The sequence below is a fragment of the Mustela nivalis genome (assembly GCF_964662115.1).
Source record: "Mustela nivalis genome assembly, chromosome: 2".
NCBI lineage: Eukaryota > Metazoa > Chordata > Mammalia > Carnivora > Mustelidae > Mustela > Mustela nivalis.
Window position 1 is genome coordinate 99,042,846 of NC_139021.1, and position 24,037 is coordinate 99,066,882.

The following is a 24,037-nucleotide window of genomic DNA, read 5'->3' on the forward strand; positions in this document are numbered from 1 at the left end:
CCTGCCTCTCTGCCTACTTGTGATCTCTGCCAAATAAATAAAATCTTAAAAAAAAAAAAAGCAACATTTCATATAATATTCTTGGGTTGGTTTATTACGAGGTTGCTGAAAGAAAATAAAAACCCACAAGTCCACTTTTCACAGGTTCAAGAGAAAGGGGGAAAAAATTAGTAGCTATTATATAACAGCCCTTAAAACCCTTTCTTCTTAGGGACTGGGATTTGTATTTGATCAGTATTTCATTCAACTCTGTCTAGGTCCAGTCAGTATTAAGGTATGTGTGTATGCTGTGTGTATGTGTGTGTGTGTGTGTGTGTGTGTGTGTGTGTGTATATATATATATATATTTGCTCACTTTAGTCTCCTCCCAAATAATTCTCAAAATAACCATCTGAAATGTTAATTACATATTTCTAACTTAAACTAATATATAGCCACTAACTTACACTAATACATAACCACTAAAATTCTAAGTGTTTACCCTAAGTCTAAAATCTTTAAAACTATACATATATCAGAAAGCAACAGATATAATAAGGACCAGTACTGTCATGTGCAACTTTCGTGTCAGTTAAATATATCCATGTTTGTATTGGTCACAAAGTAAAGTTAAAGCTACTACAACAGATCATCATAAGAATGAGAACACTGCTCTAGTCCATCAGCAGAAACACATAATCATTGGTGACTAATCTGTCTACATTTTAAAACAAAGGCTTCAAAGGTGTTATTACGATGTGAACAGACTGAACAGGTTTCCACGTTTCACACGCACCATCCATAAAAAACTCTGAAACTCAATTCATGGTTTTATCACAATTTATTACCAGTACTCAGTAGGAACAAAATAATCTTCAGGTGATTACTTCTGTTTTTTCTGTTTCTTAGCTTGTCCACTTTTCTTTTGTCCTTTCTTTTTCTTCTTAATGAGAACAGCTTTTTCTCCAATAAACAAACTTTTAGAAGGTCCGACATTTTTTGAAGCAAAATTAAGTCCCTGCTTATTAGGTTTACTGACATTCTTCAAGCCGGGATTTGAATTTGATTTTAATTTTTCTTTATTAACAGAGCGCATGACTCTGAGTTTTCTTCCCATCAGTTCAGAATTATTTAATTTCAGAGCAAGATGAACAGCATCTGTATTCTGCAATAAAAATTAATATATTAATTTCCACTAGAAATTCCTCTGCAAAGGAACTACTAAAATTGTGACCTGAATGGATTAGAACAATTTTCCAGCTTGCCCATAGACTTCTATTTCCATCTCAATGAGAGCCAATCCCCTGGGTTACACCAGCTGTGCTTGAAGTGCTGTTTTCATCATGATCCAAACGGAGTCTTCCCCAAGGAAGCACTCAACTGCCTTGTCACAACCTGACAGGCTTCATCTTTCTCACTGTAAAAGGGGAGTTTTGGCCAATGATCTTGGTTACATGCAATCTTTTAAACCACTGAACCCCCCCCCAACCCACAGGCTCTTTCTGCAGAAGCCCCACGGTGTTAGCTGACTTGAGAGAAGGGAACAGTCTCTGAGATGTTCAACTAGATGCCTTACAGCCCTCTGTTTAGAGAGTAACAAATTCTATTACTCTTTTATTGTAACATAAAACCACTAAATGCTAACAGTCCTGAATATTCATGAAATTTTTGTTAAGGACTTCACCACCTGTCAAGTAAGAGTAGACAGCAGAGAGACAGGAAGTTTACTCCAACGCAGTCAAGACAGAAACAAAAGGCTATGCCCGCCTCTGTCAAAAGCTCTCTGGTAATAAAACACAGCAAGAGTACTAAACAGAGCCACATCTCTTTGATGAGGGAGCAGAAGGCAAGCTGAGGGCAAAGCGCAAGCCGACACCTAGCAACCCAACCCCTATTATCCCCAGTAGGATGACTGTGAGATTCCTCAGGTGTTCTTGGTTGCCCTTAAACTAAGGGAACGCAACCCAAGGAATGGGAGAAGATATTTGCAAATGACATCTCAGATAAAGGGCTGGTATCCAAGAACTATAAAGAACTTCTCAAACTCAACACCCAAAAACCAAATAATCCAGTTAAGAAATGGGTAGAAGACATGAACAGACACTTCTCCAAAGAAGATAAATGGCTAACAGACACATGAAAAAGTACTCAACATCACCAGTCATCAGGGAAATACAAATCAAAAGCATAATGAAATAACACCTCACACCAGTTAGAATGGCAAAAATTAACAAGATAGGGAACAACAAATGTTGGCAAGGATGTGGAAAAAGGAGAACCCTCTTACCCTGTTGGTGGGAATGCAAGCTGGTACAGCCACTCTGGAAAACAGTATGGAGGTTCCACAAGAGGTTAAAAATAGAGCTACCCTATGATCCAGCAATTGCACTACTGGGTATTTACCCCAAAGATACAGATGTAGTGGAAAAAAAAGTGACACATGCACCCCAATGTTCACAGCAGCAATGTCCACAATAGCCAAACTGTGGAAAGAACAGAGATGCCCTTCAACAGATGAATGGATAAGGAAGATGTGTTTAATAAACACAATGGAATATTACACAGGCATCAGAAAGGATGAATATCCACCATTTGCATCAACGTGGACAGAACTGAAGAGGGTTAAGCTGAGTGAAATAAGTCAAGCTTGGAAGGACAATTATCATATTTCACTCATACGTGAAACATAAGGAATAGCATGGAGGACTACAGGGGAAGGGAGGGAGAACGGAATGGGAAGAAATCAGAGGGAGACAAACCATGAGAGACTCTGGGCTCCGAGAAACAATGTGAGGGTTACAGGGGGTGGGGTGGGGAATGGGGTAACAGGTCAATGGGCACGTGTTGTGATGAGTACTGGGTGTTACACACAAATAATGAATCGTTGAACACTATATCAAAAACTAATGATGTACTATATGCTGGCTAACTGAACATAATAAAAAAAAAAAAGAATAAAAACTAAGGGAAGGGGAAAACAAATGGTTAACTGAGATCACAGGATATGAGTGTCCATAGGTTTATAAATGTCTTAGTCATTCACAAAGAGAAAGCATCCTTATCAACAGCCTAAATTCCATAGACCCATGGATTCAGTTTCCTGGAGCCCTAACATCACCCTCCCCTCCACAGTGATGTGGGAAATAGAGGCAGAAGGGAATGTAAATAAAATCAAATTTGTTTTTAACCTGCAACCTACTGACAAATACTTGGACAGGCAGAAGATAACATTCCTCCAGGGAACTCTCAACTACATTAATGTTAATGCCTCACTAGAGGGAAAAATAAACTTCCTTAGCTTGATAACTGCCAGGCCTACAGGATCCTGGGAGTCTTCTTTACCATAATAAAGTCCTTTTGGACACCTCCCTTTGTCCTTTCCTCCCCTAACTCCCAAGTATTTAATCAGCTACCTCTCACACTTAAAATGCAGTCCTTTCAGGCTTCCAGTCCCTTGCTTTCATAAAATCACCTTTCTGCGCCAAAGACATTTCAGGAATTCCTAATTTGCTATCAGCACTGCATCCCAACACCAACATTCCAAAAACTATGGGGCTCAGGCTTTTCATCTGGACTCCTAGCTTCAGAGCAAGCTTGGTGAGTGCTTTCTCTTCTCTTCCTTTACTCTCACTTCAGAGGTTTTATTTTTATTTTTATTTTTTTAAGATTTTATTTATTTATTTGACAGATAGAGATCACAAGTAGGCAGAGAAGCAGGCAGAGGGGAGAGGAGGAAGCAGGCTCCCTGCTGAGCAGAGAGCCGGATGCGGGGCTCCATCCCAGGACCCTGGGATCATGACCTGAGCCGAAGGCAGAGGCTTTAACCCACTGAGCCACCCAGGCGCCCCTCACTTCAGAGGTTTTAAAGGAGTACAGTCTAACTGGAACACTTCCATTGCTCAGGCAATCCTTTAGCCTGTGGCTACCTTACCAGGAGGAGAAAGCCCACCTTTTGGCTAGAAGTTAGTACCCTGGTGGAAACCTGATGCCTTCTCTTTATTCCTGTCCTCCTACAAAGTTGTCTGTCTTGGGCATGGGACAGCCACCTCAGTGACTAGCACGGCTGCCAATCTCAAGACCGATGTGAGGTTTCCTCCCCATTGGTCTGTGATCAGGTCCACATCTGTGGTCTAGCAGCTTCTGGCCCGACCACCTCCACCGGGAGCCATAAGAAACCAATACCCGACTGAATTAAAACCCAACTGGGGAGGTTTCCTAGAGAAGCTGGCTCTAAAGTGTGTTAGAATGTCACTTAGATCATGATCGATGTCAGTCTTTCCTGTTCTGTCACTGTCCTCTACTAACTACTTAAATCATAAAATTGGATAATTTCCCCTTGAAAAATTGGTTTTCTAGTGTTTTCCGTGGGTCAAAAACAGCGGGTTCTTCATACAGCAAGGCAAACTTAGTCCATACACCAGGCCTAGGATGCATCTGGTCACGTTTTGCGACCGGCCTGCCTTCCTGATAAGGCAGGATAGTGATCAATAGTGATTTCCATTTGAGGGACACCTCTGGTAGCTTTGACACACCCTGTGCAGGCTGCCACCTGGGAGCCAGCTGAGGTAGGGGTCAGGTTTGCAAGTTGTCTGTGCTTTGTCTTCCACTTGCCTTCTGCTCCCTGATCATCTTGACCTAGTCGGTAATAGCCTGTTGGGAATCTACCCTAAAGAAGTAATCAAAATCTGCCAGCAAATATTTGAAGAAAAAAACCAACCACTCCAATTTCATTATTACAGGGAAAAGGGAGAAGGCTGCAAATTTCCAACATCAAGGAAAAGACAGTATAAATTATTTTACATCACTCGATGGAATGTACTCACACAATAGAAAACAACACAAAGCAGGTTGCAAAATGTGCTATATGTTCACAGATACAAGTTCAACTATATATAAGACACAGAACCTGAAAGGAAACGTATTAATGTGTGCTTGTAGGGGGAAGAAAAACTTAAGTGCCATCAAGTAGTATGTATCTTCTAATAATAATAGGCATGAAACACTGGGTAATAGCTAAACATAACCAACTTTGTATAAACACTAAAATTTCCTTCTACCTGCATGAACTGTCAATTCTTGGAAGGAATGTCCTTCCAAGACATTCCTTAATGTCTTAATGTCCAATAGCAAAAACATTATTTAATAACATTACTATGGAAAAAAGGGAACTAGCAAGGCTTTTGGGGAGGTGCAACCACAGGAACAATTCTCTATTATGGCAGGTATGAGTTCAGGTTTCTGAAGATGGAATCTGAACGTGATGGTGACCGTGATGTCTGAGTGATGAAAGAGCAGTGATAGCCTGTCCAGCACATTTCAGAGGACAGTGACAATGCACTAGTCTCCCATACCTCAAAGAGCACATAGCCGAACCCTCTGCCGACTCCAGTAACTCGGTCTCTCACAATCCTTACTGCCACAATACTCCCACAATCCAAAAAGTGTTCCTCAACTGCAGATTCTTCAATTTCTAAAAACAAATTCGACCAAAGTGCAAGTAAGGACAGGATCGCCTTAGAAAAAGCTGGAGATGCTAAATAATATAGCAAATTAATATAATATAGTTAATAGAGCAAGCCCCATGAAAATCAGTCAAGTTAACATTCTATGCTTTTTCAAGTTGGTCTTAAAACATTGTTTACTCTGTTATTTTAATGATAAATGGGTACTTTTATTGGTTTAAACAAACTTACTGTATGGGAGATTCCCCACAAACACTGATCTCTTGTCTCTCTGAAACATAAAGAGGGTTGATAAAAATCACTGGAGCAGAAAATGGAAGTCATCCTAAAATTCACTCTTGCCCTCACCCCACCTATCTGACTCGTCTCCATCTCCTGAAATAACCACACACCAGTCCCGTTTGATTGTTTCTTCCGTCTTCCTGCCCGAAAGTGAGTGAGCATTGGAGGAAGGAGCTTTCTGTTCACACTTTGCATTGACACGTGGCAGTGCTCACAAAGGGCGTGCTAGACTGGCCAGCTCTCTCCGTGCTGGGCTAAGACAGCAAGTATGTTAGGCTTTGCCAGCCATGTGATCTCTGTTGTAACTCTCCCCTCTGCCTGTCACAGCACATTAACACATAATCTGATGGGTACAGCTGTGTGCTAATAAGACTTTATTTAAATTAACACAGGCTGCGGCACCTGGGTGCCTCAGTCGTTAAAGCGTCTGCCTTTAGCTCAGGTCATGATCTCAAGATCCTGGGATCAAACCCAGCATCAGCATCCAGCTTCCTGCTCAGCAGGAAGCCTGCTTCTCCCGCTCCCACTCCCCCTGCTTGTGTTCCCTCTCTCTCTCTCTGTGTCTCTCTCCCTCTGTCAAACAAACAAATAAATAACACAGGTGGCAGATGGATCTGGCCCTCAGGATGGGTCAAGGATCAAAGCCAGAGAGGTCTACCAGACCTTGGTCATTTCTCAGCTAGGTCACTGACACCCAACTCTGATTCTGTGCTGAGCTCTTATAACGCAGCCTTCATTCACTGTGAGAGACCTTTGTAAATTGCAAATCTCCTGCATTTAAACCTGTGGGACTGCTCCTGGACAAAATCCAGACTCCTCAGCATGGTGGACCACAGTCCTCATGATCTGGCCCCTCCTACTTCTCCAGTAGCAACTCTTACTGCCACTTCTCCTCACAATCTACCTGCTAATAACTGTATCAAGCTCTTGCCGTTCCTGAAGCAAATTAAGTTTCCGCCCCCACAACATCTACTGTTTAAAATTTCTTGGGCCTACGTAACACTGACTCATCTTTCAAGTCTGACAGAGCTTCTGTTCTCCTGAAGCCTTCCTTTGTCCCTTCTTGCTGGCACTTCCCCAAGTCAAGCGTCCCATTTCTAAGCTGACAAAGCATCTTGTCTATTTATTATAAAACAGCCCATCTGTTTGTCTTCACCTCTAACTTCTAAAGGACTTCACCTCTGAACTTCTAAAGGACTGAGACTATATATATGCATCAGCCCTGCATGCCTGACACCGGGTAGAGACTCAAAAACAGTTTAAGGAGCAGTTGAACTTTCTTGATCTCAGTACATGAAATAAGGTGCTGGCCCTGATGGTCTCCAATCCCTTGCAGGCTACCTCTCTCTGATTACTTGATCTGGGGTAGGGGGGCAGGGAGAACTGTGCTCTCAGAAGCTGTTGACTGAGGTCCCTGTGCCACTTTGGGCCCCAACGCTGTGACCACACAGGGCAAAAGTGTTTCCTTCTCGGCTTCCCTCACACTCACCGCTGATTCCACTCCTCTCTTAGCAAAAGCTCAGAAGAAAGCATTTCTCCCTCTGAGACTCTAGTGAAGTTCTTTAAACAACTCCAGTACCACTTACAGATGAAGTCTCGGATGCAAGGTCAACTCTAATCCGAAATCCATCTGCGATTAGGGCGCCATTTCTGCATTACAAATATGAAGGGGGAAGAGGGCCGTTAAAAATGAGCACAACTACGAACTATAATATTCACTCTAAAGTCAAACCAAAGAATAAAGCACGTGTGCTCAGACATACTCAAACACAATCATTCTGCTTAAATCTAGAAGAAGCGAAATTACCTTTTCAATGCTTTTGTAGCAGCGCTCTCGTCCTTAAACACTACATAAGCATTAATATTTTTCTGATCAGGATGAATTTTACGTCTGCATAACAAAAAAAGACAATATGAAATCTGTTAATCTCAAAGTCACTAAAACAATACGGCTTGTTTCCTACTCACTCTCAATCAACACATATGACAAGAATTCCGGGGGAAGTTTTATATCTTTTAATAAATCTTTGATAACAACTCAAAAAATAACACACAACTTTATACATGTCACCTGTGCCTTATTCATCACCGATCACTGTGTGAGAGTGAGCAGGCCCCCGTGCCATGCTTTAAAGCTAGGAATGAGAATCTTAGATGCAGTTCTGCACCTAACACACAGGTAAACAGATGTGACAGCTAACTTGACCTGTCCTTTTTACGGCTAAATGGAAAGCACACAAACGTGTTCAGCTTAGAGAAATATTAAAGATCAATATCCTTGCGGCCATTACCCACTCCAAAGCCTCTGTCTGTGCCTCCCCTCCTTCAAAGGTAACTACCACCCCAACTCTTACAGAAACCATTTCCTTGTGTGGCTACACAGTTTTACCATTCAAGTATGTATTCCTTTATTTTATTTTGTTTTGTTTTATTTTATTTATTTATTTTTTAAAGATTTTATTTATTTGACAGAGAAAGAGATCACAAGTAGGCAGAAAGGAAGGCAGAGAGAAAGGGGGAAGCAGAGTCCTTGCTGAGCAGAGAGCCCGATGCAGGGCTCGATAACAGTACCCTGAGACCATGACCTGAACCAAAAGGCAGAGGCTTAACCACTCAGCCACCCAGATGCCCCACTTCATTTTATTTTTTTATTTGAGAGAGAATGAGTGAGCAAGAGAAGCAGGGGGAGGGGCAGAAGGAGAGAGGCAGACTCCCCACTGAGTGGGGAGCCTGATGTGGGGCTCGATCCCAGGGCCCAGAGATCATGACCTAAGCCAAATCTAAGAGTCAGACACTCAACCACCTGGGCCACCTAGGCGCCCCTGTGGGGTTCTCCTTTTCTCTCTCTACCTTACTGGGTTTTGTTGAGTGCAAGCCCACAGTATAGTTCAATGTGTAGCTCTGTCCTCCCTATTTCCTGGCAAACTGGTAGTCAGATCCAGAGGTTTGATGGGACTCAGACTGGACCCCTTTGTCCGGACTGGAGGTAGTGCTATGTTCTTTCAACGGGAAGCACGCTGTGACTGGTTTTTACTCTTCTATAAAAGAGTACTCTGCTGTAATGACAGCAGCTATAGCTGTTCCGTGCCTACACCCACTAATTCACTAGGTTTGCAGAAAGGTCACATAATTTAGATGTGAACAATCAGCAAAAAGGGCCTAGTAATGATCACTGATTCTCTCTGAAGCCAGGGACCTACTATCTTTGAAGTAGCAAAAATGCTAAAAAAAACAAATGAGTACCATCAAAAAAGGTACTGGGAAATGTCAGGGCATTTCTCCTGGCATTCTGTAATAATATGCTACACTGAGAGTTTTACATTGATAAAACCAGCTACAGTTTACTGAATGCTTCATACCGGGTACCATGTTAGACATTTTATGTATTTCATTTAATCTCACATCTCTTGACATGGGTGTTACTTTTCTGATATTATGGATAAGAAAGTTGAGACTCAGAGAAGTGCCGTGATCACAAGGCAAGGAGTGGCCAGCCTAGGACTTAAAACAAATCTAGCTGACTCAGAGAGCTCTTCCTTCAGTCCTGCAACCTGGTAACATCCTAGTCAGCATGTCCTAGGGCAATCCTAGTGTTGTAATGTTTGCATCCTCCCCAAATTTGTAATGTTGAAATCTATTTAATGCCCAATGTGATGGTAACAGAAGGTGACACCTTTGGGCGTTGCTGAGGTCATGAGGGTGCAGTTCTCATGAACAGGAGAAGGGCTCTTAAAAAAAGAAACCCCACAGAGCTCTTAGCCCCCTTTTTATCTTACAGCTTAACATTTTTATCTTACAGCACAAAATGTGAGGCACAGTGAGAAGGCACTGGCTATGAGTCAGGAAGCTGACCCTCACCAGAATGCAGCCATGCTGGCATCCGATTCTCTGACCTGCCAGCCTTTGAAACTGGGAAATTTCTTTTGTCTGTAAAGCCATTCAGTCTGTGCCATTTTGTTATTGCAGCCTCCACGGACTAGGACAAACCCCAAGACAACCTAAATGGAAAATGACTTTAAAACTCTTAATTGTACTGTTACTTTGTGATAAAAGACCCTTACATAGCACAGGGAATGAAGAGGGCCAAGAATGCAATACTGCCCCTTTCTATGTGGCAAGAACATGTTTTGTATCAAGGCTGATGATTTAAAAACACTAATGACATTTAGAGTTCTACTTCTACCTAGAAGATAGAAAGCCAGGAATAGCATCATTCCCACCCTAACAGTAAGAAGCCAGACATCCTACGACATTGTGACTTTTGTTGAAGTCATCAGAGCTGAAGACAAAGGGAAACCAAGCAGCCTGAAAGCTAAGGAAAGACAGGCCCATCAGAGAGAGGAGGCAGCTCTGGCTCACAGGACAGGTGACAGACAAGCCAACTGGACCGATTTCAGCTAGGATTTAATAATTGCTAAAGCCTAGTGTGGGCTGGGTCTGAAATGAATCTCTTCGATGCTGCCAACCCAGGGATGCACACCCACTAGCAGTCTCTGCTCCACTGGCCTCTGCCGGTGTCCCCGGGAATGACAGAGGGCAGGCAAGAGCCCAAAACAACCACGGGGTGTGGGATGCAGAAGAGAAGAGCCAAGGCTCCCGTGGGAAGGGCACAAAGCCCTACCTCGATTCTCCCTGCGGAGAGGGAGAAGCTGCTGGGGCAGAGGCAGCAAACTCTGTTACCCCCAGAGTACCTACCGCAGGGCAAAGAGTGGGAAATGTTCTCCAGCACGAGACCCACCAAAGGCACAGACAGTGTGGCTGCCACAGGAGGGAAGGCCAGCTGGGTGTGCACAGATACACAGATATGGTTTGCCTGCATATGAAGCTGAACCAGGACAACAGAGAACCCCGATACCCGCAACCAGACCACCCAAAGACAGCACTCTCTACATTGGATCTTCAGTAAAATTTAAAACTTTTGCTCTTCAAAAGACACCCTTAAGTAAGTTAACCACAGGCTGGGACAAAATATCCAAAACATATACACATCAGAAAAAGGTCTTATGGGGCGCCTGGGTGGTTCAGTGGGTTAAAGCCTCTGCTTTCGGCTTAGGTGGTGGTCCCGGGTTCTGGGCTCATCAGGGAGCCTGCTTCCCCCTCTCTCTGCCTGCCTCTCTGCCTACTTGTGATCTCTTTCTCTGTCAAATAAAAAATTAAAAAATTAAAAAAAAAAAAAGAAAAGAAAAAGGTCTTACATCCACAATAAAGAGCTCTATACAAGTCAGGGCACCTGGGTGGTTCAGTCGGTTAAGCATCCTGATTTCCCATCAGGTCATGATCTCAGGGTTGTGAGACTGAGCCCTGTACTGGGCTCCACACATGGAGCCTACTTAAGATTCTGTCTCCCTCTCCCTCTACCCCTCCCCACTCTCTAAAAAAATAAAAATTAAAATTAAAAAAATTAAAAAGACAAGCTGCCAGAAAATGGGTAAAATTTTTGAACTGACACTTACTTCTCCAAAGACTAGATACAAACAGCCAATAAGCCCAAGAAAAGACACTCAGTATCTTCAGTCATCAGCAAAACAGAAATTGAAACCACATGACAAACCTTCTAAATGGCTAAATTCAATGACTGACAACAAGTGTTGCTGAGGATGTGAAGCAACTGGAGTTCTCACACAGCTGGTAGAATGTGAAACGATGGGACCACATTGGATATTAATCTGGCAGCTTCTGAGAAAATCGACATATACCTACCACAAGACCCAGCAATCCCACACCTCCAGATACTTTAGGAAGAAAAATAATTTGTACACCAAAGGTTGTTAGAACCTTTATTCATGACAGCCCCAACCTGGAAATAACCTGAATATTCATCAAACTAGTCACTGGATGAACACCTTTTGGCATAGCCACACCATGGAATACTACTGGTCAGTTAAAAAGAAAATAAAAAAAAGAACGAGCCACAGAACAACCAACAGTAGGAACGAATCTCCAAACCATCATGCTGAGCAAAAGAAGTAGGTAAGAGTACCTCCTACATCATGAGTCCATTTACATAAAATTCTAGAAAATGCAAACTAACAACAGAGACAGGGAGAGGGTCAGTGGTTGCTTGGGGATGGGAGGGGGTGATGATACGCAGAGTGATGAAGTAGTCAGTATCTTGAGTGTGGCAATCACTTCATGAGCACATACATATGCTTAACCCACAGAATTGTAGATTTTAAACACATGCAGTTTATTGAAGATTAAGTTATATCTTAATGAAGTAGAAACACAGCTAAAAGAATTGACTATATGAAAAGAAAAGTATGTTTTACATGGCAAAAATCCTCCAAGCAAAAGAGCAACGGAAAATATTTGTTAAATCACTAAAGGCTAATTTCCTCAACATTCCACATCAGTGAGAGACAATTCAACAACAACAAAAATGGGCAAATGAGAGTAACAATTCAGATAAAAGGACACACAAAAGACTCCTGAATATATGAAAAGATGCCTGCTCATAAGAAATGCAAATTACAAGTATCACTTTTCAACTATCACTGAAAAGCTCAAAAACATACATTTGTAAAGGGAATACACATAGGTTACCAGAAATACATAAATACACATACTTTACCAGAAATACACATAGGTTACCATCTCTGAGATAGCAGTCAAAATGACAAATGCAAATACCCTTTTGGCCAAACAATTCCACTACTAGAAGTTTATCCTAGAGATAATTCTCGCATGTACAAAATCACATGCAAACAAGGTTATTCACTCAAGCATTATCTGTAATGGCCACAAGACCAGAAAAACACCTCAATGCCCACGAGAGGAGAGTTTGTTGACACAAGTTATCATATACCTTACAGAACACAGAGATGCTCTGAAAAATAGGGAAGCAATTTTTACACTGATAAACTGATCTTCAGTGTACAATAAGTGGAGAAAAGGAAATGTGGAGTATACATACTGAATACCACTGTGTCAAAAGTTATGTGTGGGGGGAAGAACGTATATGTGTATCAACTTGTAAATGCATAAAACATCTCTAGGAGGTTATACAAAAAAGTAAGAATAACAGCTGCCCGCAGCAGGAAATTGGCATAGGGAAAAGGTCTAGGAGAGAAACTTTTTACTTCATGTGCTTTTTTGTTTGTTTGTTTTTCAAAGTAGGCTCCATGCCCAGCATAGAATCCAATGCAGTACTTGCACTCACAAGCCTGAGATCAAGAGTTAGACTCTTAACTGAAAGGTTAAGGTGCCATGAAAGTCTATTATTTAGATTCTCATGGCACCATGAAAGTCTATTATTTAATACAACTATACCTATAGATGTAATCTGTATACTTATTAATATATCTATATCTAATACATACAACTCTGCTTGTAAAATCCACTATTTCATGTCCTTAGGAGAAAAACACCAACATTAGGGATTAATAGGAAACCCTGCACAGAACTGAAGGCAAATGAGAAATAAAGGTTGAATACTTTGAACTTACATGTTATAATTCAATTATATTTCAATTTTTAAGATTAATGAGAAATAAAGGAGTAGTAAGGAAACTTGAATGTCTTATCCTTGGCAGCAGGTAGATAGAGAGTAGGGGAAAATCCCCTGAGACTATGAATCACAAGCCACACTACCAGCATGGTCCCCAAACCCTCAGAGAGCTTGAAGTGGTCTTGGGCTGGCAATACCCCTAGGTGACTGACAGACACAAACATTCTCTCTGAGAAAACCTGACCAGCCAACAGCAACTATGGGGCATTCCTGATTTTCAGATACACCCTGCTTCAAAATGTTAAGATATGGGAAAATGTGTGCCTTAGAACTGACAAAATACAGTATTTATGATTTACACTGGAATAGCTAGGCACAAAACTTTTTTTTTTTTTTTAAGATTTTATTTATTTATTTGTTTATTTATTTATTTATTTATTTATTTATTTGAAAGAGAGAGAGATCACAATTTATTTATTTATTTATTTATTTATTTGAAAGAGAGAGAGATCACAAGCAGGCAGAGAGGCAGGCAGAGAGAAGGGGGAAGCAGGTTCCCCACCAAGCAGAAAGCCCCATGCAGGGCTCGATCCCAGGACCCTGAGATCATGACCCGAGCCGAAGGCAGAGGCTTATACCACTGAGCCTCCCAGGTGCCCCGGCACAAAACTTTCTTATTCTCTTCCAAACACTATGCTCAATTAAATGTCCTTGAAATTTCTCCTGGCACATTTTTCTAATAAGTTGTTTTATAATATTTTCTGTCACTCTACCATTTCTGTTAAGGCTTAAAGACAAACATTTGAAAGTTTATATGCTATTACAAATATAAGAAAATGGTCGAGTACAATGTCTTACCCAAATATAAAAACCCATGAAAACATGATCTCAACTTTTAACCAAAATTTAAGAGAGTTTAAAACTACTCCCTTTTTGTAATTATAAACTTACTTTATTGCTGCCAACTTTTTGGACAAAGTTCCCTCTGCTGGAATCTTTTAAAAGAGGAAAAAAAAGTGAGTATTAAGGAAAATTTATTATTTGAAATATTACTTCAAATTAATTGTATTTTAATTCATTGAATTCTAAATATCTTATTCTGATGTGATGTGATTAAAAACATTCAAGGGAAATACTGCATCCTCTCCTAACGTTATATGAACGAGACCTGGTGGCTTAAGACAAAATCTTCCAGTGATAGAGGGCCATATTCAGATTACATAGTCATTAAGCCTCCACCTAGATGGAAGTAAAAAGAATGTGCCCTCCAACTGTGTCAGATGATTCAAGGAGCCTCTGGTCATGAAGAAGCACTGAAGTTGAAAATACGTATGAAAAATATAAGGAAAACATTTATAAAGTAAGTTGGAAAAAGGCAACATTTCTAAATTAATATTTTATGATAAATTCTACAGGATTTTAAATATACTGAACTAAATTGGTAAATAATGTAAAGACATACTATTTCATCCATATGCTAAGAGTTGATATGCTTATGCCAGCTGGCAAAACAAAACAAACAAAAAAAACACCACCAACAACATGGTATCTTTAATTGGCCAAATAGGGGAAACCCCCTTTATATTCAAGCTCACTTACCTTCAGTCATACACATTATTCCTTTAGTACTACCTAAGAATGAAGGAAAAACCTGACCAGGGTTTTTCCCTGACAACTTTATGGAAGAGATGGAAATTCAAGTCAACAACTCTGTCAGTGATGTTCTGGAAACAAAAGTCAAATATCCACCCTCCAACAACGGTATCATTTCACTATGTGAACTCACTAAATTATGAAGAGTCCAAGTATCAATACGATATACTGAGAACACTTCTTCTCTTGGGCTAGATTTGGACCTATTGACTCAAAAGACTGTGTTTCTCCACCTCACTAATACCAACATGTTAATAAGTCTGACTTAAATGCAATACATTTTAAGATTTGCAACTTCATGGTGGTGAAAACACATACCAGAGAACGAAATCGTACAGATTCTATTTGTCCATATTCTCTGAAAAATGACTTCAGCTTCTAAAACAAAAAAGTATACATATACTTTAGTTTACTTTCAGAACATCAAGTAAGTGTTATATAAAAGATTGAGAAGTAATCTGATAATTATCTTATCTGATAATCTTTTACTGCCAGGTTTTATTTTAAGAATATTTCAGGAAAAAATGACTATTCAGTTGGAAGACAAAAAAATTCTTCTGAAATTTATACATATGCACATGTGTATACATATATATATTCATAAAAACACAACTCAAGTAATTGTTACTACGCATAAGGTACACAACACTTCTGTCCTTCAATCTTTACCACATGTAAACTATAAAAGTAAAGGGGTTTATTTTGGGTTTAGTGACCCCCACACAATGGAAGAAACTTAGGATGTATTCATTCATTTATACAACATTCATTGAATGTCTTGCTATGCACTAGGCACAATTTCAGGTTTATATTCTAGTTACATGTAACAGAAGAGACAGTTGGAAGAAAGAAAAAACTGGGATAGAAGGCCACCACAACACATCAAGTAAGATTTACAAAAGACTGAATCAGGGCAGTGACTATGAAAATGGAAAGGAGAGGGTGTATACTGGAATCAATCCATAGACTGATTAATGTAGTCATTTTAATGAAGTTAAATGTTAGTAATTATTAATTATGCACTTATTCAATAAAGGAAGAGTATCAATAAAGAGTAAACAAAGCTTGATTAATGTCTCTGAATCTTTACAACATGCAGGTTACACACTTACCTTCTTGTTACATGTGACAGGCAAATTCCCAACAAACACAGTTCTCTCATTCTTTAATCTCTCCTCCTCTTGGTTGATTTCAATTTTCTTCCTTTGATTTACAACTGTGTGATCTACATCATCAAGTACTTTTTTATCTGCTACTTTAATACCAGATTGAGAATTACTCTTTTTTTGTTCCTGTTTTTGATGAATTTCTTCTTCTAAATCAGCACTTGCTAGAGCATTTTCCCTTCACGAGGCAAAAAAAAAAGGGGGGGGCAAAAAGAAGAAGTAAGAGTCATGGAAGTCAGGTATAATATTTGACAAAGCACAAGAATCAGAAATATTTCCCGGGGCGCCTGGGTGGCTCAATGGGTTAAAGCCTCTGCCTTCGGCTCGGGTCATGATCTCAGGGTCCTGGGATGGAGCCCCGCATCGGGCTCTCTGCTCAGCGGGGAGCCTGCTTCCCTTCCTCTCTCTCTGCCTGCCTCTCTGCCTACTTGTGATCTGTCAAATAAATAAATAAAATCTTTTTTTTTTTTTTTAAGATTTTATTTATTTATTTGACAGAGAGAGATCACAAGTAGGCAGAGAGGCAGGCAGAAAGAGAGAGGAGGAAGCAGGCTCCCCGCTGAGCAGAGAGCCCGATGTGGGACTCGATCCCAGGACCCTGAGATCATGACCCGAGCTGAAGGCAGCGGCTTATCCCACTGAGCCACCCAGGTGCCCCTAAATAAATAAAATCTTAAAAAAAAAAAAAAAAGAAAGAGAGAAATTCCCACCTACTTCTGGCTTTCCTAAATATAAATGTATGATTCATAAATATACTTAAATTTAAAAAGCAGCATTATCAAAAAGTAACTGGGATCTTCAGAAAACTCAAGATTAGAAAAAAAATCAAGCTCAATTTTTTTAAAGATATGTTAAAACTGTCATGTAACAGCAGAGCAACCAAACTTCATTTCAACAAAAGTTGGTTCATTTAAAGTTCTTGGGAAATTTAGTTTACGCTCTATGAATGCCTAGTTTCACTCTTGGCTCTAGAACTCTAGGGGAACTGCTGCACTCCTGGGGGGTGCCTATAAAGGTTAATATGGGCTGCAAAATACTTAAAAAAAAGCAATCTGGTCAACTCACAACCTAGTCAAACCAGACTTCCTATTTATAATAGTTCTGTAATAACTAAAGGACTACTTGTTAAAAGTACATTCTAAGATGGTGCATGTGGATAAGTGAAATCTGAGCATCTCTCCTAACAGAGAACAGGACCAGGATCTTCATTTTTTTTCCTTAAAGATTTTATTTATTTATTTGACAGAGATTAGAAGTAGGCAGAGAAACAGGCAGAGAGAGAGAGGAGGAAGCAGGCTCCCTGCCGAGCAGAGAGCCCGATATGGGACTTGATCCCAGGACCCAGGGATCATGACCTGAGCCGAAGGCAGAGGCTTTAACCCACTAAGCCACCCAGGCACCCCCAGTGCTCAGTGCCCCAATCTTCATTTTTTTAAGTTTGTTTTTAGTAATCACTACACCCAGCATAGGGCTCAAACTCACGACCCCCTGAAATCAATAGTCACATGCTCTTCCAACCAAGCCAGCCAGGTGTCCCTGGGGGCTAAACTGGGTAAGTGAGATCAATAAGGAGACAGTTGTAATTGAATGTATCTGAGAAGACAGCAGAGCAACTAGAGAAAGGAAGAGATTTAAATTAAAATCATCATCAGGACTTAGCAGCTGAAGGGAAGACAGAGTATAAGATGACTCCCAAGTCACTGGTTTTGGCAACTGAAAAGTTGGTGGTACCACTCGTGGAGAGAACAGGTCTAATGAAGCATTCTGAACTTGAAGTGCAGCTGACTCTTGAACAATTTGTGTCTGAATTCCACTTACAACTGCCTTTTTTCCCAATAAATACATTACAGTTCTATAAATGTATTTTCTCTTCCTTAAGATTTTCTCATTAACACTTTTTCTCTAGTTTATTTTTTTAAGACTTTATTCATTTATTTGACAGAGAGAAATCATAAGTAGGCAAAGAGGAAGGCAGAGAGAGAGAGAGAGAGAGAGAGGAGGAAGGAGGCTCCCTGCTGAGCAGAGAGCTCAATGCTGGACTCGATCCCAGGACCCTGAGAGCCTGACCAGAGCGGAAGGCAGAGGCTTAACCCACTGAGACATCTTGGTGCCCTCTAGTTTACTTTATTATAAGAATATATACTATATATAACATAAAATATTTGTTTAACAATTGTTTATAGTACTGGTAAGGCTTCTAGTCAACAGTAGGCTCTTAGCAGTTAAGTTCTGGGGGAATCAGAGTTCTATTTGGATTTTTTACTGTGTGGAGGTCGGTGCCCCTAACCATTCCACTGTTCAAAGATCAACTATATATAGAGGAAGATACAGGTGCAAATCCAGCAGGCAAACAGATCAGGAGAGAAGAGAGAACGATGCAGCCATGGGAATAAAAGATATTGCTCAGAATGAATGGTAGAGAAAAGGCCAGAGCAGGTGACCAAATGGATTCCTGAGGAAAATCAACACTTACAGGGCAGTCAAAAGAAAAGGTATGCACAATAACACTGAGAAGAAATGGATAAAAAAAGAGAATCAGAAGAGACTGCTATCAAAAAATCTAACAGCTGCAGAAAGAAAAGCAGCCATGTGAAATGCAAGACAGGACTCGAGACAAAGGCTTACTGTCTATTAAATACAGCAACTAGGTCAGGATGGCTCCACTGAGCACTGTTTCAGAAGTTTGATCAGATCATTGAAAAACAAACACAACAAGATGGGATCGGGAGGGAGACAAACCATAAGAGACTCTTAATATCACAAAACAAACTGAGGGTGACTGGGGGTTGGGGGTAGGGAGAGGATGGTGGGGTTATGGACATTGGGGAGGATATGTGCTATGGTAAGTGCTGTGAAGTGTGTAAGCCTGGCGATTCACAGACCTGTACCCCCGGGGCTAATAATACATTATATGTTTATTAAAAAATTAAAAATTAAAAATAAAAATAAAAATAAACCACAACAAGCAAAAATCAGACTAAAAGTTCATGGAAGATAAAACAGATCCAGAAAAGGAAGAGAACACAAGAATCACATTTTTCTGAAAGCTTGACTATGAAGAGAAAGACCAAGGGAATTGTAGGTAGCAAACGGGGAAGCAAGACTATAGACAGGGTTTGGTTTTGTTGGATTTCTCTTTTTAGGATGAGAATCTTGAGCACATTTGTATGGTAGACAGAGAAAAGACACAGGAAAAAGAAGAAAATGCATATACCTGATAGCACAATCCCTAAGGAGGCAGATGAGGCCTGTGCTATTATATACATCACAGGTTACTGAATTCATCTTGGACAAAGAGGAAGACACCTTTCTCTAAGAGAAAGGGAAAGAAATTAAGGATGTGCATAAAAAGTAGTGGTTAGTAACTGTTAGCAATTAATAGCTCTCTGACTTGGTAACATCACCTGGGGAGAGAGAAACAAGAAATTAAGGGTTTGAAGAGAGTGGCTTCATGAGGAAAGTTACTCTGGAATGTTGTGATGTTACTGCGATTTGGATCTTTTCTCTTTTTTAATTATTTATATTAACATAGAATGCATTATTTGCCCCAGGGGTATAGGTCTGTGAGTCATCAGGTTTACACACTTCACAGCACTCACCATAGCACATGCCCTCCCCTATGTCCATAACCTCACCATCCTCTCCTTACCTCCCTCCCCCAGGGAACCCAAAATTTGTTTCCCGAGATTAAGAGTCTCTTATGGTTTGTCTCCTTCCCTATCCGATCTTGTTTCATTTCACTATTTGGATCTTGATCAAATAAACTGTAAAGAAAACTTTTTTAAGCTAATGGCAGAAATCTGATCTCTGACTTAGTAAGTTTAAAAAAACAAAACTCACCTTCTTCACGGCTGAAATATTTACAGATTCAGATTACAGATCTCAGATTTGCTTCCACTTAGTGGGGGAGCTATGAACCGGGTAAAGATGAAAAAAAACTGGACAAGTGTGAGTAACAGCTGACGCTGGGTATATGAGGTCCTCCTCATCCTTTTTAAATTTTGGAATGTACATGAAATTTCCCATAATAAAGCTTTTAAGCTTTCTTGGTAAAAATGAGAACTATGAAATGAGGAAAAAATGAGTATCGCTGGTCCAAGAAGCCTAATTCCTCTACCGTCTAACTTTACGTCAACTTAAGAGGATTCTACTAACCTGCTGGCCACCCTTTTGTCGGCGTCAGAAAGTTTCTTCTTCGCTTTCATGTTATTTGAAAGTCCTTCCAAGAGTGGTCTCTGAATTCGGGATGTCCTTTCTTCCTCCTCATCCCGTTTCCTTTTCCCGGTGTTCTCCTTTCAAAAATTAAACTTAGTTTGACCCCTCATCTTTTTCAATCATTTAGGAGTCTTTCTAAATTAGCAAGTTTTCTTTCCCACTGGATGTCCAGCAAGGAAACGTGACTTCACCTGCCCCGCCCTGGAAGCCAGACCCGCGAGGCAGACCGCCGCTCGGGAGAGAACGCGGGGACTCACTTTAGGCACCCGCACGTACACGGGCTGCAGCGGAGGCTCCGAGGAGCTGAAGAGGGACGCCAGCCGAGCCGCGCGGTCTCTGGAGGGCCGCCTGCCCTGGAACAAGCTGCCGGAGACTTGTCCAACCACATAGTCTCCTGTCAGATTCCCGCCGACGCCGCCGTCCGGGTGGTCCCTAGACACCGACGCCACAAGCTCAGCCGCGCCGCGCCGCGCCCCACCGTTTCAACCGCCCGAGCTCCCAAACGCCCACCTTCGCCCAGGCAGCCGTGCCACGCGCCACTCACCCTTCCACCGCACCTCCCTTTTTCCTCCGTTTGGTCTTCCCTTCCACGGGCATGTCACCCCAAGGCTTCCTACACGGCAGCCGTCGCAGTCGCCCGCGCTCGCACTGCCGGGCCCCAGCCACTTCCGCTCCCGGGCCCCGCCCCTTCCGCTCCAGGCAGCGTGGGAGCGGGAGACTCCGGCCCTCTTGGGGCAGGGCTTCCGGCAGCGGGTTGGATCTCTTCAGGTTTGAGAGAAGTTCTCCTTGGAGTGAAGGAGTCTTCGGGAGTCCTGAGACCTGACGTATAAATAACCACCAGCCAGGCGGCGTGCGGGACTTCAGCCCAAGCGGACGGAACACACGGTCGAAAACCCCCGAGTCGCTGACGATGGGGGAGAGGGGTTTACCAAGAGCGGCGGTTACAGGGATGTCGGCTATGTAACATTAACGTTTGATGAATCGGCATCAAGCGTTCGTGGGTATTCTTTGCATGGCTCTGGCAATTTTTCTGAAATTTGACACATTTCAAAGTTAAGTTTAAAGCAGTGGAGGCCCCAGCCCTACCCTACTCTGCCCTATTCTACCAGATCCTTGGCACTCCGAACTCCTCTGCTATTTTCTCGGCCTAACTTCCAGACTCCTGTCCCTCCATACCGGCACATTATACCCTTTTTTATTTCTTGTTATTCCTTCACCCAAAATTATGTCTTTACTCATTTTCATCTGCAAAATCCTCTCCATTCTTCAAGGCCCAGCTGAGATCTCACTTATGATAAGTTCTCAGCTATTTGCAATAGATTTTTTCCAACCCTTCATCAAACCCTCTCTAGATGTCTGGGAATGGGTGTCTTATCCCATTTTGTACCCCTATTTGCTGTACCTAGTGAACACAGGTAAACTGATTTTTAGGTAACAGAAGATAAGTACTAGATTATAATTAGATAATTGCATCCAGAACTTTGGTGGTTAAATAGGATTGAATTTTGACTCTGAGTATAGACCTGCTTTCTGAAAGCTCTTAACAGAAGTCATTGAGAATATAGCTGACCTTACATAGACCACATCAGAAAAATGGTGAAAAAAAATATTCATCTGCTTGGCCATGGTTTTGTTTTCTGAGTCTGAATTAGGTTTCCCCTAATTGTGACCTTGCAGTATTTCACAAAAGATGGGACAAATCAAATTGTCCCTGTTTGCAATTCAAGTATCTCCCTCCATCTATCCTACACAGTCCAATGAAGAAATTCTTTTTCCTTCAGAATGTCTCCCAATCCCATCCCTTCCCTACTCTCTCTAGCATTATTCCAGGAATCATCTTATCTGTAGCACTGCAACCTCATCACATCTGGCCTTTCCTGACTCTTCCCTTCCTTTTTACCTACACATTCCACTTCCAGATGAATTTCCCTTGAACGTTACTTCAAGGTTTACATCTCCTCTTTGCCACCCTCCTGTCACAATTCTCATATGCTCATTCATCTCATATGCTCATTCATCACCCACTTTAAACATGTATGCACTGGTTTTCCCTGACCATCCAGTTTAGCACATATTTTATTAGGCCTTACATCTAGTACTTCCACAACTAAACCAGGAAAGTATTCCTCCCGGGTATTACATCTAATATACACAAAACCTATCATGATGTTAGCCAAAAATCCCTGAATAGTAGTTTAAAATTAAGAGAAAGGTGGAGAAATGGATCCAGAAAGAATGAAAGGCAGCACACATTTCTAGAGGACAATAATTAGTGAGGAATAAAGAAGCTTGATTGGAGAGTTAAGAAATGATCCCCACTGCCATTCAGAACTGGTTTTTAAGTGTTTGGAGGTCACTTCACTCCCTTTTAAGAGTTTAAAATATAAAGTAATTTCAGAGGAAAGAACACACAAGGGGTGCCTGGGTGGCCCAGTCTGTTTATGTGACCAACTCTTCATTTCAACTCAGGTCTTGATCTCAGGGTTGTGAGCTCAAGCCCTTCACTGGGCTCCACACTGGGCATGGAGCCTACTTTAAAAAAAAAAAAAAAGGACAAAAACTTTGTAAAAAATGTTAATGGTTTTATCTGTGCTGCTTCAGATTCTCCAATCTTCCCAGGATAAGAAAATTAAGATCTCTCAGTTTATTTCAGTAGGGAAAAAAGTTTTGGAAAACACTGCAAAAAAACACCATATCCTCTTAATTTTAAGCTAGGTTGGTAAAACCTAGTTCAGGAGACCAGATGAAAACTCAAGTCAAATTCTGGTAATACCAAGAAATTCTCAAACTCTCCAGAGGAGCTGGGGAGAAGGGAGAATTGTCAGGAAGGCAGAAAGGCTCAAGAGTATAAACCTCAACTCCAACAAAGTTCAGAATCGGTCCCTTTTAGAGCACTGTTTCTGTAACATACAAAGTAGGTTGTATTAGTAGTTCCTTGAAAAACAAGGTTTCATGACCAGGCAAGATTGAAAACAGTAGGGGTAAAGGAAGTTAGCCAGGTGTTTCTTCATAGGCCACCTCAGTTTTTAATATGCTAACAATGAATCTCTGTGGGGAAAAAGTGCTATATGTGGCATAGATACTTGACAACTCCCAAAGCATTTCCAGGAACCAGTATTCTAGGACTTCATTTTGGGAGCACTGTTCCAGATTTTAAAACTCATCCCTAAGAAGTTAAATTTCTGTAAACTAAAAAAAAGGTCATCCCAAAGGTAATTTAAAACTATACATTTGAGCCTTTTAGGCCTTAAAAACTGTTTTAAGAAAGGACTGTCTCTTGGTGGAAAGTTCATTAAATGGGGCAAAAAACCTAATTACCAATTTTTTTTTAAATGGGGAGAAAAGCAGTGGTTCTCAACTCAGATGCATATTAAAGTCACTGGAGACCTTTAATACATGTCTCATCCTAGACCAATTCAGTACAACTCCTTTGGGGCAACAGCTGCCCCACCACTACCACCACCACCATGGGCACAGTACAGAGTGCTGACTATTGTTTTAACAATGCCCAGATAATTCCAATGTGCAGTGCAGCAGAGTATGCTAAAAATCAAAGTCCAAAGAAATGACAAGACAGAAAAAAGGGAAAAAATCTGCTGGTGACGGTTCCACATGTTAAAGAAAATAATTTTTTTTCGTCTTTAGACAAATCTCCAAGTCATAAATATTCATGTTCAGAATCAAGCAAAATAGTCTATAGAGTGTATATACAATGATAAAAATTGCCTAATAAATCCTGTGTCTGGTTAATGGACTTTTAATTTTTATAGGTATAGTACTTCCCCTTTTTTGGTATGCCAGTTAACCCCTTCTGCTAATACAGGCTGGAAATG

General features: G+C 41.0%; 1 protein-coding gene across 1 annotated transcript; it reads right to left on the reverse strand.

The window, feature by feature from the left end:
- Positions 1-801: 801 nt before the first annotated feature.
- On the reverse strand, positions 802-24,011 carry RBM34 (RNA binding motif protein 34). The gene is made up of 11 exons (XM_082720757.1): positions 20,749-24,011; positions 20,462-20,636; positions 20,145-20,281; positions 15,936-16,167; positions 15,142-15,201; positions 14,122-14,165; positions 7,531-7,614; positions 7,310-7,373; positions 5,673-5,712; positions 5,331-5,449; positions 802-1,144 (listed from the first exon to the last, which is right to left on the reverse strand). Exons 1-11 carry the CDS (start codon positions 20,799-20,801, stop codon positions 863-865), a joined length of 1,290 nt encoding a protein of 429 aa, XP_082576883.1. The 5' UTR covers positions 20,802-24,011; the 3' UTR covers positions 802-862.
- Positions 24,012-24,037: the final 26 nt, after the last annotated feature.

Bases quoted from the DNA above. Each gene is read 5' to 3' on its own strand.
- RBM34 (XM_082720757.1), bottom strand. From the start codon at position 20,801: ATGCCCGTGGAAGGGAAGACCAAACGGAGGAAAAAGGGAGGTGCGGTG. The intron at 15,202-15,935 runs GTAAGTGTGTAA...TTTTTGTTTTAG, and splicing joins CTGTCACATGTAACAAGAAG to AAGCTGAAGTCATTTTTCAG. The intron at 5,450-5,672 runs GTAAGTTTGTTT...ATTTGTTTTTAG, and splicing joins TGTGGGGAATCTCCCATACA to AAATTGAAGAATCTGCAGTT.